The sequence below is a fragment of the Melospiza melodia genome, chromosome 1 (assembly GCF_035770615.1).
Source record: "Melospiza melodia melodia isolate bMelMel2 chromosome 1, bMelMel2.pri, whole genome shotgun sequence".
In the NCBI taxonomy this organism is placed as follows: domain Eukaryota; kingdom Metazoa; phylum Chordata; class Aves; order Passeriformes; family Passerellidae; genus Melospiza; species Melospiza melodia.
Window position 1 is genome coordinate 18,761,970 of NC_086194.1, and position 15,027 is coordinate 18,776,996.

Here is a 15,027-nt window from a genome sequence, read left to right on the forward strand (position 1 = left end):
TTCTTGCCCCATTACAAGTATTTAAGCCTGTCTGATTTTTTTTTTTTTTTTTTTTTTGACAATTTTCTGTGAGTAAATATTGGTTCTATAACTGTCTGCAACAGTAAGTGTAGTTCTGGTCCAGTGTCACCAATATCCTGATTCTGTACTCAGCACAGCCTTTAGGCCTTATAGCCTTTTCCTTCCATGGAGTGGGAGTTTAAAACATTTCTTACACTTGAGCTCAAACCAAACCATAGTTATTCAAGGAACTGAAAAACACACTGGAACACGTGAATATTTCATTTGTAGGCACCCTCTGTTTATCTTTTCTTGAAAGCAAAAACAAAGCCTCTTGGCTTCCTTGTTGTCTTCTTCAACACAGGATGGGAACTCTGCCTTACTTTCTGCAGGACTGTGCAGTGCCTGACATCAAAGAGCTGCCATTTTCATCAGTATGAAAGCTCCTGCAGTGGTGCACTTAACTCTGCAGTTTGCAAGTGTCTCAGCTGCCCTTTCTGCTTGCCTTGCAGAGGAAATGTGGCTGCAGCTTCATCTCCAAGTGCAGAAACAGTGACAGCTTAAGAAAGCGGAGGGCCAAATGAGCTGTGGTTTGTGGTATTTCTTCTTCTGCTTCCATTTTCTGCCCTCTAATCCTACCCACCTCACACATGTAAACCCATCTGCTTTAGAGAGCGAGCTTTGGGCTTAGATATTTGTTCACCTGTGATTTCAGTCCTTTTCCCTTCAATATCCTCCACCCCCACAATGAATCAATCACCAAGTCTACTTTAATCACAGACAAGATGCTCTCCTGGTACTAATCATTGTACTTCTTTGATTTTAAAGGAGCTATGCTCTTTTTTTTTTTTTTTTCTTTTGTGAGAAAAGGAACTAGCTGGGGTTAAAGTATGTTCTGTGCTTAGAAAAAACATTAGGTTTTGCTTATAGTAATTCACATAGATAATTCTATACCCTCACTTCCTCTGTGCTATGTCAATTGTCATCCCACTCTGCTGGATTTTGCTTTCATGGAAAATAAATACAAACTGGATTCTTGAACACCAAAACGAAAACAAAAAGTAAGGAAGGTAGTTAAAAACAACAAAGAATACACTAATAACCAATTTTAAATTATTATTAATCTCATGCTTATATTGTGTCACTTTAAAATAAAACACAACTCATATTATTTGGCCATATTTTTCCATTTTTAAATCTTGCCCCCAATGAAAAATGGGGCAAGTCTACTTTCATTTACTTGTCAAAACAATACCTGCAATGTAAATGGTGCTGGTCCTAGCCCTGGCCATATCTAGCTTCCAGTGTCCTCTATTACAGATTGGTAGTAATGTAACATAATCAATTTGGAGCAAACAAACTGATCCAGCTCCTACCTACATGGCTCCTTTTTCCTCATGGGACCACTGGCTTTCTCCACAGCCGAATTTCTGGAAATTGTCATGCTTCCCTAGTGAAACTGAGAGAACCTAAAACCTGTTAGCTCTGATAACAAACCTGGGAGATGTGCTGCTGAAGACTGCTATGAAGTTTTCTATGACGTATAATGATCAAAGCTTTGTCTGCACACAGGTCACAGTGCTTGAACAACACTGATAATCCCTGCTAATTAATCTCACACCAGGACTCTGGTTACTGACACCAAGCCACACATGCTGACTGAGCAGTGTCTTATGATCCCCACGATCGCCAGGAAGTGCCACCTCCACTGCTAAAGCTTACCAAGGAGAAACCCTGGGCAAAGAGGCACCTCCTCAGCTCTAGAACAGCTGTAATGATTCTGTTCGGGGTACTCTTTTAAACCAGAACAGGCAAAGCACTACAGCAGCTGAGGGTAGAGGATGTCATACATGTGCCCTTACAATGTAGCGCATACAGGTGCTCTTACAGTGTAGCAACTTTTCCCAAGAGCAGGAAATAACCCACCTCTGCTATTAAGATTGTTTAGTGTAAACAGTTGCAGTTACCTCTGTACCTGGATAACTATTTACATTAAATGTTACACTACCCATCTAATAACAAAACATCAGCAAAAAAGAAATGTGTAGATCAGGCCTCGCACATGTGTGCTTTCAAACATGTACAAAGAGTTTTAGTAAACGGAACAAAACCATTACCATGGCCTCATGTAGAGCAGTGTGGCCTTGTGGCTGGCAGCTGCAAAGGCCTTCCAAAGATGAGACCAAGCACAGGTTTGCAGCACATTGCCATGCACAGACACCTTCCTCCTCTGGTCTACAGCATTTTGTGCAGTTTCTTGGAGATGTCGCTAGAATCTCTTTTGGTCTTACACCAATATTCCTTCTGGTCTCATGAGAAATCAGTTTGTTCTTCTCTGAAATCCTTTGGTTTTATGTAGTAATTACAAAGTAGTTAGATGGACCAGTACATAATTTGTTTTCTTTCCTTTTGTATTCTGGTACTTGCAAAGCTGATTGTTTGCATTTATTTTATAAAAAAGTAATATTTTAAATATATTTTGGCACCATGGAACATTTTTAAGTAATGGAAAGTGATTTAAGGAGATTACTATGTGTAGTTTTCATTTTCTTACAGAATACTTATTGGAAAATGTGTATTTTTCATGTAAATCAAAAGAATCTGAGACAATATTGTTATTAGGGTAAAAGTTTCTCTAGCAGAACCACATCACAATTTCCTGAAACCTAAATATTACAAGTTTCTTACATTAGAATAAAAAATTTCCATAAAAGAGAGACTTGATAGATTTTAACCCTCTAATAGCATATATGGGTCCATTGTATTTCTTTTTTAATTGACTAAAATAATAAAATATTACAAAGAAGCCAGAAAGAAAGAAGGCAAACACGCATTCATCTTCAAGAAGGACGAGGAGAATTTGAGGCTGTACAGGCCACTCAGCTGAGCTGCACTCCCTGGAAATGTTACATACTGAATCTCCTACAAGCACTTCCAAGCACAGGAAAGATAAGAAGGTGATTGAGAACAGGCAGCACAGAATTATCAGGGGTAAATTATACCTGAACAACCTGATTGCCTTCTGTGATGAGTTGACTCGCTTTGGGATGAAGGGAGGAGCAGTCAATGTTGTGTACTTTGATTCCAGCAAGGCCTTTGATATGGTTTCCCATTATCTCCTTAGAGCCAAATTAGTGGTGTATGGATTCTGGAAGTGGATGATAGCAGGGGTAGAAAATCAGCTGGACCACCATGCTGGAAGAGTTGCAATCAACAACATGAAGCAGAACTGGTGACTTGTTGTACAAGTGGCCTCCCTCAGGGATTCATAGTGGGCATAACACTGTTCAATATCTTTATTTATGACCTGGGTGGTGGGATGGAGTGCACTCTCAGCAAGTTTGTAGGCAATACGACACTGGAGGGAGCAGCTGTGGTTCAAAGAATCTGGGCTGACTGGAGAATGATCTGACAGAAACTCATGAAGTTCAAGGGCAAATGAGGTCTGGGATCTTGCATCTGGGACAGATTAAATAGGTTGCTATAACAACAATGTAGCCACTTGTCTGGAAAGCATTTATTGCCCTCTGTTCAGCCCTTCTGAGGCTGTATCTGAGGTGTCTCTTTGGGGGTACACAGGACAAGAATGGCATTGACATACTGGGGCAGGTGCAGTGGAGAGCCACCAGGAGCTATGGAGCTGGATCACGTGCTTGAGGGCAGACTGAGACACCTGGGTGTGTTCAGCTGTGAGAAATTAAGGCAAAGAGAAGGTCCTACTGCTGGTTCCAAACACCTAATGGGAGAGGAGCACAAAGATCCAGGCTCTTTGCAGAAGAGCCCAGTGACAGGACAAGCAGCAGCAACCACAAGTTGGATCATTTAGAATTCTTATTAGATATACTGAAAAATGTTTCCCCTGTGTAGGTGGCCAAATACTGGAAATGTTGGAGATTTCAAAACTGGAATGGATCAAACTGGTAGGAGGTGCAATGGTGACCATGAGATTTCTTTCAATGTAAGTTGGGCAGATGTTTACCTGTTACTTTGTTTTATACTGTATAGATACTGTTTAGATACATGGTAGACCTGATTTTCACAAGGTCTACTAGAGCTTCAGAGTTCAGTTATTGTTGTCAGCACTCTGGGTCTTGGTATCTGAGGTTTTTAATGGAGGCATTCAAAATAAAAGAATATTTCTGTAAATTGAGCTTTGAATATACTCTGTATCTTACTTTTCCAAAATTTCAGGAGAATTTCCAGAGCTGACCTAATTGTTAGCAGTGGAGCGTTTCAAGGTCTCCAGCAGAAGAATGCTAGAAAGTCCTAAAGCAACACTGAAAGAATGCACAAGCATAACCTTTTCTCAAAACAAAACCTGCAGTTCCAGGGACAGCTGTCCAAATTAGAACATGTGGGAACATGTTCTAATTTGTTTCTAATTTGAACACGTTAGAACTGTAATTCTGTGACAGCTCTTCAGCTATTGTAGTTCCTGTGATTAACCACAGTAAGCACAAAATGCTAAAATGGCAGATGCTAAGGAACCTGTATTTCTGGGCTCTGAATTGAAAATTCTTCTGAAATTTTGAAAATTATATATATAACAGCTAGAGGAAAATGGAACTTACAGTATTTGGGGTTTTCTACAAAATTAGATAAACTCTGCACCAAGCATTTTTTATTAAAGGATGTGCATTTAAAGAATTAAATACTACATCTTGTTTCTCAATCCATTATGTTTTAAGGGTTATTAAAAGCAGATAGAAGAAGCTTAAAATCTTTTTAATACGATAAATAGCATATTTTGGAAAAAAAAAAAAGGAAAGCTTTTATACTGGCATGAGAGTAATTAATAGACTATTCAAAATTACATTTATTACCTGATGTTGAGCAAAACACCTTTCAAGTTGAAGAGTAAACAAGAAAATGTATATACAGAATGTCCTTATTAAGCTAATATTTTATGCCTTTTGTAAAATATAATTATTTTGATAGTGAAGTCTTATAAGTATGAGGAATTTGCTGGGGGAATAAAAGGTTTATATATTGTATATACTGCCTTCTAACCCCCCAGCTGGAGCAACAATGTACAGGAACAGTTCTGCAATTTCCCACCTGATAAGACCTGATAAAGCAGGAGTTGAATCTCCAGAGTGACACTGGAAAATCTCAGTTACTCTAGAAAGCTACACACAAACAGCTCACGAGGTTGAACTGTAGGCCCTGCCAACCTAAAAAGGGTTAAAAGCCTTTTCTACAGAAAAAGGAAGAGGTTAGCCCTTAAAGACCATATAAGCTGCAAAACCTGGCAGTTGTGGCTTGTTAAACTGCTGGGAGGTGGAACTGGCAGCTGTGCTGCCGAAGTGGGGAAGTCATAAAAGGGAAGCAGAGGGCCCCAGAGGGAGCAGGACAGTTGGGGTTTGCATTTCTCTGCTTTGGAGAATTGACTTTGTTTGAATGAAAATGGACGCTGCTGCTGCTGGATGCTGATCCTAGGGACACTTAGTTGGTTTGTTTATGGAGAGCCAAACAAGGTGAAAATCAGCTGTCCTGGCTTCCACTGTTTTTAGGATTGTGAATACAGGATCTGCACCTGGCTGTACTAATTTCCCAGGCCTAGACTGAAGTGGGATGTTATTTTTTCACCCTTAAAAAAACCACAACCAAACAAAAAAGAAAAAGCATCACTTACGTTAATCGCCTGATCTCAATTTGGAGCTGATAATCTCTTTGCAGGGCTTTGGTTTTGTACTGTGCTTCCTGTTGAGGAACAAAAATAAACTGGTTACTGCTTAAAATGAAATGTCAGAATCCTTTTGGCTTAAGAAACCATTACATTTATCTTTGCAAATTAAATTTAACAAATTTGAATTTGTATTTTAAATTTTGTTCCATAGACCACTTGGAATCTTCTGTAATACTGTGAAATTCTGTGAATCCTATAGCTCTTAATGGCCCATCTGAAAAGTGCAGGCAATGTTTTCTGCCTGCAAACATATGTATCCAGTAATCATTCCCCCATACAGATTGACTTGTTTTTCTGAATATGGAGCAATTAAGGAGTCTGCATTTTTATTTATCCTTTTCTGTTCTACAAATAAAGGAAAGTATTTGTCTTAAAAATATTTGGTCTGGTCTTTTTGTATTTCCAAAAAAAATGGTAATGGTTAATAATTTGACATCCTTGTAGGGTTTGTGCTCTTGTAGCATATTAACTGATTTCAGACATTATTTATTTTCATCATGTCTTTAAGACATGCTCTTTTAAAAAAGCAGCAGCATTTCAGAACTACAGGGTAGATTTAAAGTAACCCAGCTTGGCTTGAAGTGACATGTGCCCAGACCAATTTATGGAGTAATGGAACAATTTATGAGTCTGCCTTAGCTGAAATTAGTTTCTATGGCAGTTGGCCCAGGGAAACTCTGTGAGCCTTCTGTTCTTTGCAGCTGCAGAAAATAATTGTAAAGCGGAATATTACCTTCCAGTAGCTAGGCAAAGCCTCACAAACTATGTGATATCCCTGTCCTTCAAAGTGGAGACCCTAACTCACCAGCAGAAATGCTCTGGGTGACCACTGAGAGAAAAAGCAAGTGATTCATATACTTTTTCATACTGAAATAAAGTAACAAATGAGTTTTATGTTTAAACAACCACACTAAACAAAATTCTGTGGCAAGCACAAAAAAGAGCTAAACATAGGTTTTAGAAGCAAGCTTTCTAAATCGTGGTTAATCCCAGGCCTTTCTTAAAATGGAAGGTGAGAGCTCACACTCCTGCTTTAGTTTATTCTAACCATTGATGAAGCCAGTCAAGAACAGCCATTCATTAGCACAGTCTTGCTAGATTGTTTATGATTCCTCTCTCTCCCTTGTCCACCAGCTTCCAGTTGGGACTATCTTGCACCAAAAAATGGGACAAAGCAGGAATTTTAGTACTAATGGCAGAACAAATGGAGCAGAATGGACAATGCAAAATAAATAGTTTACCCCAAACCTACTTTGTTACATTTTACAAGCCCAGAGGCTCTTCCTTTTGGTCTCCATGGATGCTCCTACATACACACTGTTCTATTAAAGATAGTAAACTACTTCATGAGAGGCAGAGTACATTCTGTGCTTGCAAAAAGATCAGCTTAGTCCACTGGTGGCATCACACCTCTTTAATAAGGTTTCCAAGCATTGTGAGTTTGTTCTGGTTTTGCTCTTTTATTCAGTTCTTGTGGAGCGCTTTACATTCAGTTATCAAAAAACTTTATATTCAGTTATCAAAAAACTATTCAAAGTCTCAAACATTAGTATATGTTGGGGATGGGTTTCTTTAAAGTTGAGTAGGAACTTCCAGTCAGGATTTGACATGCACAGTAACCCAGAGAATTAATCTCCTCCTCCATTTTCCTAAGTGCTTTAAATGGGAACCAGATCATGACTAGATTTCTAAGAAGCAGCTAAGGACTCATGGAAACTTCAAAAGAGGTTTACTGTCACATCTTGGCCCTTCATTTTTTTTGTTAGTGTCTGGACCATCATCACAACATTTAAGTTAGTTTGTTGACCAGTTATCTGTGAAGTGAAACAAGCAGTGTTGGCAGCAATGCAGCATGAATGCAGTTGTGGAGATATGTGATCCAAGAGATAGAATTCTAGAGTCATTTAGGTTGAAAAATGCCTCTAAGAACTAGTCTAACTATTAACCTAGCACTCCCAAGTCCATCACAAAACCAGGTTCCTAATGGACATGTCTCTCCATGGGCATTACAGGCAACATGGTACCAGGTTCAGCCTTAGCTCTGAAGTGTTTAAATTCTGACCCCAAAGGTCTTTCATCTCCCATTTCTGTATAGGCACCGTGAATGCTGACTGCAACATATACTCACAGTGTCATGCTATACAAAATTCTGTGAATGGACTGAAACACAACTTCCATGTCATAACAGGTTGTATGAATAAAACTTCCCTCCCACCTGCACAAAACTGTCCCCAAGGCATAAGAGAACAAAGAAAAGACCTGGATTGTGTGTTTGTTCTCTCTGTGCAGAGCCTGTCTCCAAGGCTTAGCTTACAGCAAGGATTAGGGTACAGTTAGTTAGAATTAGGGTCTAGGGAAGGACAGCCTGCTACTTCAGTTGGAATGGGTTTACAAAGGAGCTTCAGAAAAACACACTGCAGAGAGAATTTGGAAGGGAAAGTGCTTTGGTGTGGGTATTGTTGGGCTGTCCTAGTCTAAGGTTCACCCTGTGGTCATAGGGCTGAGAAAAAGAGAAAGCCTAGGAGAAGGCTAGACAGTTGGAAGAGGCTAGAAGAGGGGTTTCAAAGTGAAGGGTGGGCTGCAAAGAGAAATTGGCTTCAAGAACTTCTTGTTCTGGGCAGTAGCTGAGGGTCATGTCGGAAGCTCAGCCTCTGAGGTTAAAGTCAGGCTTAGGTTGAGAGGGGGAGCCACAAGCTTCTGCTGTAGTGGGACTGTGAAAGAATGAATAACTGGAAGTGTTAGCTGCAAAGAGAATTTCATTCCCAGAAGTTTTCCGTTTGACCTAGCCCAAGGTAAATGTTAGCCCAAGGCTCAGCCTTGGGTTGGGTTTATTGATATGGCTGAGATGGGTTGACCTTGGCTGGATTTCAGGTGCCCATCTCAGTCCCCTCCTCAACTGGACAGCGGGAGCCTCCTAGCCAGGTTCAGCTTCACTGCCAATTTTATCAATCTTTTCCCCCCAGTGGGGGAATGGTTGCTGGTGGTCAGGTCATCTCACACTGTCTTTGCTGCTCCATTCTCCTTCTTCCTCCCTTGCTCCAATGTGAGTCCCTCCTACAGGAGACTTCTCCAACATGAGTCACTCCCACAGGCTGTAGTTCACAAACTGCTTTAGCATGGCCAATTCTGCAGGATGCAAGTCCTTCAGGAGCAGACTGCTCCAGTGTGGGCTGGCATCTTCTCCCAGAAGCCACCCCTATAGACCCCTGCACAACCAAAACCTTGCCATGCAAATCCAATAGAGGCTAGGGTTAAAATTAGGGATGAAAGAAAGAGAAGCCAGAGCTGCAACTGAGAGCTGAGTTAGAAAGGAGGTGGGCTGCTAAGAGAACTTGGCTGGGAGACACTTTTGGCTTGGGAATTAAAAGGGGGGTGCTGGCATTTGATTATGTTTACATCAGGATTAGAGTTCAGGCTGGGAGGAAGAGACAGCCTAGAATTGCAGCAGGAGGAGAGTTAGAGAAGGGCTTTAAAGGGGAAGTCTAAGTTCAAGGAACTTGGCAGGGTTGCCTCGTCTGAGGCCCAGCCTACTTTTAAGGTTGGAGTTACAGCTGAGGTTATTTTTGACAAGAGAGTGTAGTGCTGCAGTTAGAACAGGCCTAGCACATCTGGGGTGCAGGAAGAACTTCATTGCAAGAACTTTTTGTTGTGACTGGCACTCTCCAGACCAATCCTGGTCTGAAGTCCACCATACAGCTTGTGTGAGGGTTAGGGCTGGTGCTGGGAGCAAAGAGAGCCTAGAGCTGCAGATGAAGGGAAGCTGGAGAGCAGCTGATAGTGAAAAGGTTGGGCCACAGGGATAGCTTGCCTGCAAAAGCTTGGTGGTGGAAGCAATGGCTGAGGGGCCTGGTCCAAGGCTCAACATAACTTCTAGGTGTAGGGTGAGGTTTGAGATGATGTTTGACAGAAGGAAAGAGACAACAGCTGCATCTGGCTCAGGGCTAGAAAGTGACTGCCCCAGGGATGTTCTTGCTGCCGGAAGAACTTGGCAGCAAGAACTTCCTGGTGCGGGCACTGGCACCATATCCAAAGCCCAGCATATTGTTTGTTTGAGGCTTAAGGTTAGAGCTATGAGACACAGAGGACCTGGAGCTGCAGCTGGAGTGGAGCTAGAAAGTAGATCTTTAAAAAAAAGGTGTGGGGTAGAGCAAATGTGTCAAGGAGAATACTTTATTGAGGGCATTGGCTAGGAGTCCTGGTCTAAAGATCTGTTAGTGTTAATGTGGGCATTTGGACAGAGAGACCCTAGAGCTGCAGATGGAAGGAGCTTAGAAAGGGAACATGTCAAAGGGTAGATTGTGAGAAGAAAGTGCCTGTGACAACATTTTGGTGTGGGCAATGGCTGGGGACCCTGCATTGTGACTCAGCACAAAATTACATTTTCCCTCAGGGTCAGTGCTACAACTGGGGAAGAGAGAGCCCTGGAGTTCCAGCTGAAGGTGAGTTAAATGAGGTTTGAAAGGGAAGTCTAGGCTGCAAGAAGTAGACTGGGAAAATCTTTACCGTGGGCACTGGCTTGAGGGCCTCAGCCTCTGTTCTGTTTTAAGGGATAGGATTACAATTGAGGGAAAAACATCCCAAGAGGAGTGTAGGCTGCAAATGTAATCAAGTTTTGTCTCTTCAAGTGGCCCCTGTATCGTGGATTCAGTGGAAAACCTGTGCCCTCAGTGGTTCCTACAGGAAAGGCAGGCACAGGCAACCATCTTTGTTTGTGGTACTTGAAATTGAAGAGGACAAATATTTGCCTCAGACTTTGTCGTGTAGATAGCCCAGGCCCTTGATTTTTTTTTTTTTTAATTTTGCTGTACTTGTTATGGCCAAGATCTTTTGTTCTTCTGATAAAATAACTTTCTTTAGTGAGCGCTCATATTTGCAGGGAAGAGCTCTTTAGAATCTATGCCAAGATGACAAAAAAGTCTACTGGAAAAAAGAGCAACTTCCTTCTTCAGCCTTCCCTATAAAAAACCTACTAAAATGTTTGCTACTTTTATTATTTATAAACCAAAATATGGATTTCACTATATGGATTTACTCTGGAAAGATGAAGAAAGACACATGTGGCAGATGTCAGTCATGTTGATGTGTGCAGCATTGCACAATGCTCAGATGTCATGTCCTAAGTGTAATGTAAGGGATAAAATGGGTACTGAACTCTTCCAAAAGTCTGACTTCAAATCTATATTTAGGCATATAAGTGACCTGCTTTTATTCAAAGGTGCTGACTACTCAGCTGCTTCCATTGACTGCAGCAGAATATAAGAGATTTTTTTGTTGTTGAACCTATTTTCAAGAACAAAAATTACAGTTTAGATCTTTGTAACTCCTAAGTAATTCTGCTGGGGGGAAGAAAAAAAGGACAGAAAATTAAATACATCTCTGTTTTGTCCTACTCTCCGTAAGATGAAGGCAAGGGACCATAAAATAAATCCCAGTAATTGTTTCTATGCAGGAGGAGATTAAACATTACTGCTTTGGATTCCAGCAAGACAGATAACTTTGCTGTTGAGATCACAATGGCAAAAGAGAAATGGAGATGTGCAACACATTTTTAAATTTATGTAAGCCTGTGTTGGGGACCCAGACTCATGTATTGACCTTAGTTGCCCTGAACAACCAGCCCTGGAACACATTCTGCCCAGGACCTCCACTTAAGCTCAGGCAGGGCACAGTTTAGGTCTTTGCCTGAGCTACGTTGTAGGTATACCTGTCCCCAGCTCTGTGTTCTGGTTATACCTTGGACCTCTCTCTTGCTTGCCTGCACCTCTGTTTCTGGCTCTGGATGGACCCTGTGCCTACATTGTGCCCTCCTGGATGGACCTGATTCATCTCCTCAGTTTCTCTGGGACTGCTGATGTGATGTGTGCTCTTGCCAGCACCCTGCCCACTGAATGTGGGCACATGCCTTGTCACTGAGGCACTGGGTGCAGTGAGATGACCCTCACTTGTGGTTTGCCCACCTCATGGAGCTGCCCTTCTCTTGCTTCTCCCTAAGGATCTGGTGAAGAATGAACAGGAATGAACAGGAATATCTACAGTAGGCAGGTCAGTTTGTATTATACAGAAGCAGATAGACGTATGACTTCTTGTAAAGGCACAGATGTATGCTCTGTGTGACCCGTGGGTACTGACCCCGAACAGGGACGGCAGATGTCATTGTGATGTTCCTCATCATACAGCGGAGCAGAGCGTGTGTGGTGTTTGGTACTTCTGAGCTGGGCAGATGTGCCTTTGCAGGATGTCTCCTGTCACTGACCACATCCTCAGTGGTCATGGAGGCAATCAAGAAACATTCTGCTGGGGGAGTAACAGCACAGTGAGGTTACGGGGGTGCAATACTCTCGCAGGGGACCGAGCTTTCTGTATTTGCTGCACAGCGGCTGTGAGGAGCCGCTCTGCTCAGGGAGCCGAGCTGGGGCGGCAGCAGCAGGCAAAGCCGTGCTGCAGAGATCCCTCTCGTTGCTACAGATCCCTTCACAGAGAGGGAACTGGAACCCGAGTAACTATCACACAAACTGTACGAAGTTACGGTGTGAGCGACTGGCTAGCTAAAGAGTAGGGCGAAGGGAGGTTCGGTTTCTCAGAGGACCGGCGATGGGCGTGAGGGCCGGAGGGCAGCACACCAGCACCACCTTTTCCCCCCCTCTCTCCCTGAGGGGCGGGCGGCGCAGACCGGCCCCCTCCTCGCTGCCCGCGGCCGCGCAGGCGCCGCGCGCGGGGCACATGCGCAGTGGGGCGGCAGAGCCGGCGCTCCGCGGTTCCCGCGGGGGCGGGGCGGGCGCGCGGTGCGTGGCGGGCGGGCGGCGGCCGCTCCCCGCGGGGGGGGCGGGGCGGGGCCGGGCCGCCGCGCCGAGCGGGGCCATTTCAGCCGCCAGGCCGGGATGCGCCCGGCGTCCCGCGGCTGCCCGCCCGCCGCCCGCTCGCCCGCGGGGCTGCGGCGCTGATCGCCCCTGCCCTTCTCTCCTGCCCGCCCACCGCTCTGCCCCACACCAGCCCCTTCCACCTCTGCCGCCGGCAGCGCCATGGCGGCCCCCAGCAGCATCGTGCCCGTCATGGCGAGTAAAACCAAGACCAAGAAAAAGCACTTCGTGGCGCAAAAAGTGAAGTTGTTCCGGGCTAGCGACCCGCTGCTCAGCGTCCTCATGTGGGGGGTCAACCACTCGGTAAGCGCCGCCGTTCGACCCGCACGAGCCCGCCCGCCTCGCCGGGACATCGCACCCGGGGGCTGCGGGGGCGCGGGCGGGACCGGGGCGGGCGCGTCCCGCCGGGAGCCCCCGCCGGCTGCCGCCCCTCGCCCGGCGGGGCCGGGAGCGCGGCACCGAGCGCGGGCTGTGCGGCGCGGAGCGGCTGCGGTGCCCTGGCGGGCGCGGGTGATGCGCGGGGTGCCCGCGGTAGCCCGTGCCCGCCCTTTGGCCCCGCGGTTCCGCTCGGCGGCGGCGGGCGGGAGGTGCCCGGGAGGGGACGGTGCTGCCAGCGCAGCCCGAGCAGCTCCGCTCCTGCCGCCGGCCGCCCGCGGGCGGCGCGTGGATGTGCTGCAGTTGGGAAAAATCCCGGTTCTCGGTGGGAACCGGCCAAGTTCGTCCCGTGTCCGTGCAGTTCGCTTCGGCAAGTGTCCGCTGCCGGTGTGCGCGGGGGAGGGGAAGAGGAAGGGCTTGGTGTGGCAAGGCGGCAGAACTGCACCATTTGCGAAGTGCTCCATCACCCTGCGGGGACGGGCGGCCGGGCTCCGGGAGAACCCCCGGCCGGGCGCTGGTCTGCGTTAAAATTAGGAGCCCGGTAAAGATGTCACATGGTTTGGGCATTACGAGGTTTAGGTCGCAGCTTTGCATCTTTAAATAGCCACCATGGCAAGTTAAAAGTGTAGAGCCCAAACATCGCCAAAAATCGGGTATCGGGGCAGTTGAGCAGAGAGCGTATTCCCTACTGCTGGCGGAGCGGAGCCTGTACGCCTGTGTCGGGTTTGCACGGGTTACGTCTGCTGCTGAGTAACGAGCCTGTAAGAATGTCAGTGTGCAATTTGAGATCAGACGACAAATTTTGAAACGGCCACATGAAACCGACAGAGCAGCCTGTAGTATTACTCACTATTCCTTTTGTTTTCCACACATCCATATCCCGGGAGTTTTTTACCTCTGTGGATGTTTCAGTAGTTTTTGCCCAAAGCCTGGAGTCTGTGCATCAAGACTGAGCTCTGTCAGAGCTGTTTTAAGCAGCATAGTGCCTGAAGTGAGAATCATGGGGAAATGCTTTGGCTGTATGTACCAGACAGAGAAGCTTCAGTGAAGTTGAATAAATCTGCTTAAGGTAGCACTGTGAGTCGGTAGGAAATGGTGACAAAGGATTTCAAGTTTTCTGTAGGTCAGTTCTGAGCAGTGACATCCTATGTCACAAACTGAGAAGACAGTAGTTATTTATCTACAAAGCAGAAATATCTTTCATTGTGGAAGTGTGTGATACTCTGTTTGCCTGATTTGAGCTTAAATACACACATTTCTTTTGCTCCTTTTGTAGTGGCTAGTGTTATAGAAAATTCCCAAACAGGCCTCTTTAATGAAAGAAAGCAGGCTGGTAATTACAGGGTGAGAGACTTGTACTGAATGGCAGCATGTGCTAGCTGTTCACTGTCTCCCTGAGCAGAGAGGGAGAGGATCACTGATGGAAGCAGAGATCTTCCTGTTGCAGCAGCTCGTTGCTATGTGAGTTCACAGTGGAAATACCACTACTTTAAGAGGAAGGACCTCTTCACTACAAGTAATAACCAAGTATACAGTGACAAATGCAGCACCATATGTGATCCTCACCATCCTGCAATCATGTGCTGTAGTGTGCATAGCTGTCCCCGGTAGAAAATGTAACAAAGTGTGTTGTTTCATGCACAGAAGATGTAAAATTGTGAACTGAAATCCTCTCTTTGAAGAGGCTCAAAAAACCAGCACCAGCAACACTACAGGCTCAGAGAAAAGAGGCTTCACATTCACATGAAGGTGATGGTTGTAGGTGTGAATATCTGTTGTGTTCTGCAGATGGCATTCTGTTTCCTCATCCCACTGCAAAATGTAGTCATGAGTAATGCTTGGAGGCCCTGTGGAAGTGAAATCCTGCTGAATGAGAGAGCATGGAAAAAAAGTTAATTTGATGCGTCCAAATTAAACATCTCTTCTTGGCCAAGAATGCAGCATTGAAGTGTTGCAGGCTCCTCTGTTAGATGCTTTTCCTGTCATTTTGTAATGCTTCATGTGGCAATGTCCAGCAAATGAAAATAAGTGTGCAGCATGGTTTAACTCTGTTATCACCGATAAGAGTTTCTCATGGGAGAAATGCAAACAATGTGTGTGGATTAA

The 15,027-nt window shown here is 44.9% G+C and overlaps 1 protein-coding gene across 1 annotated transcript in view; it reads left to right on the forward strand.

Annotated features, from left to right (window-relative positions):
* The first annotated feature begins 12,627 nt into the window (after positions 1-12,627).
* The window catches only part of PIP4K2A (phosphatidylinositol-5-phosphate 4-kinase type 2 alpha), a 107,761-nt gene continuing 105,361 nt past the window's right edge, over positions 12,628-15,027 (forward strand). The window contains exon 1 of the mRNA XM_063150097.1: positions 12,628-12,849. Within this exon, the coding sequence (XP_063006167.1) occupies positions 12,709-12,849 (141 nt within the window). The 5' untranslated portion in view covers positions 12,628-12,708. The remainder of the gene's footprint in view (positions 12,850-15,027) is intronic.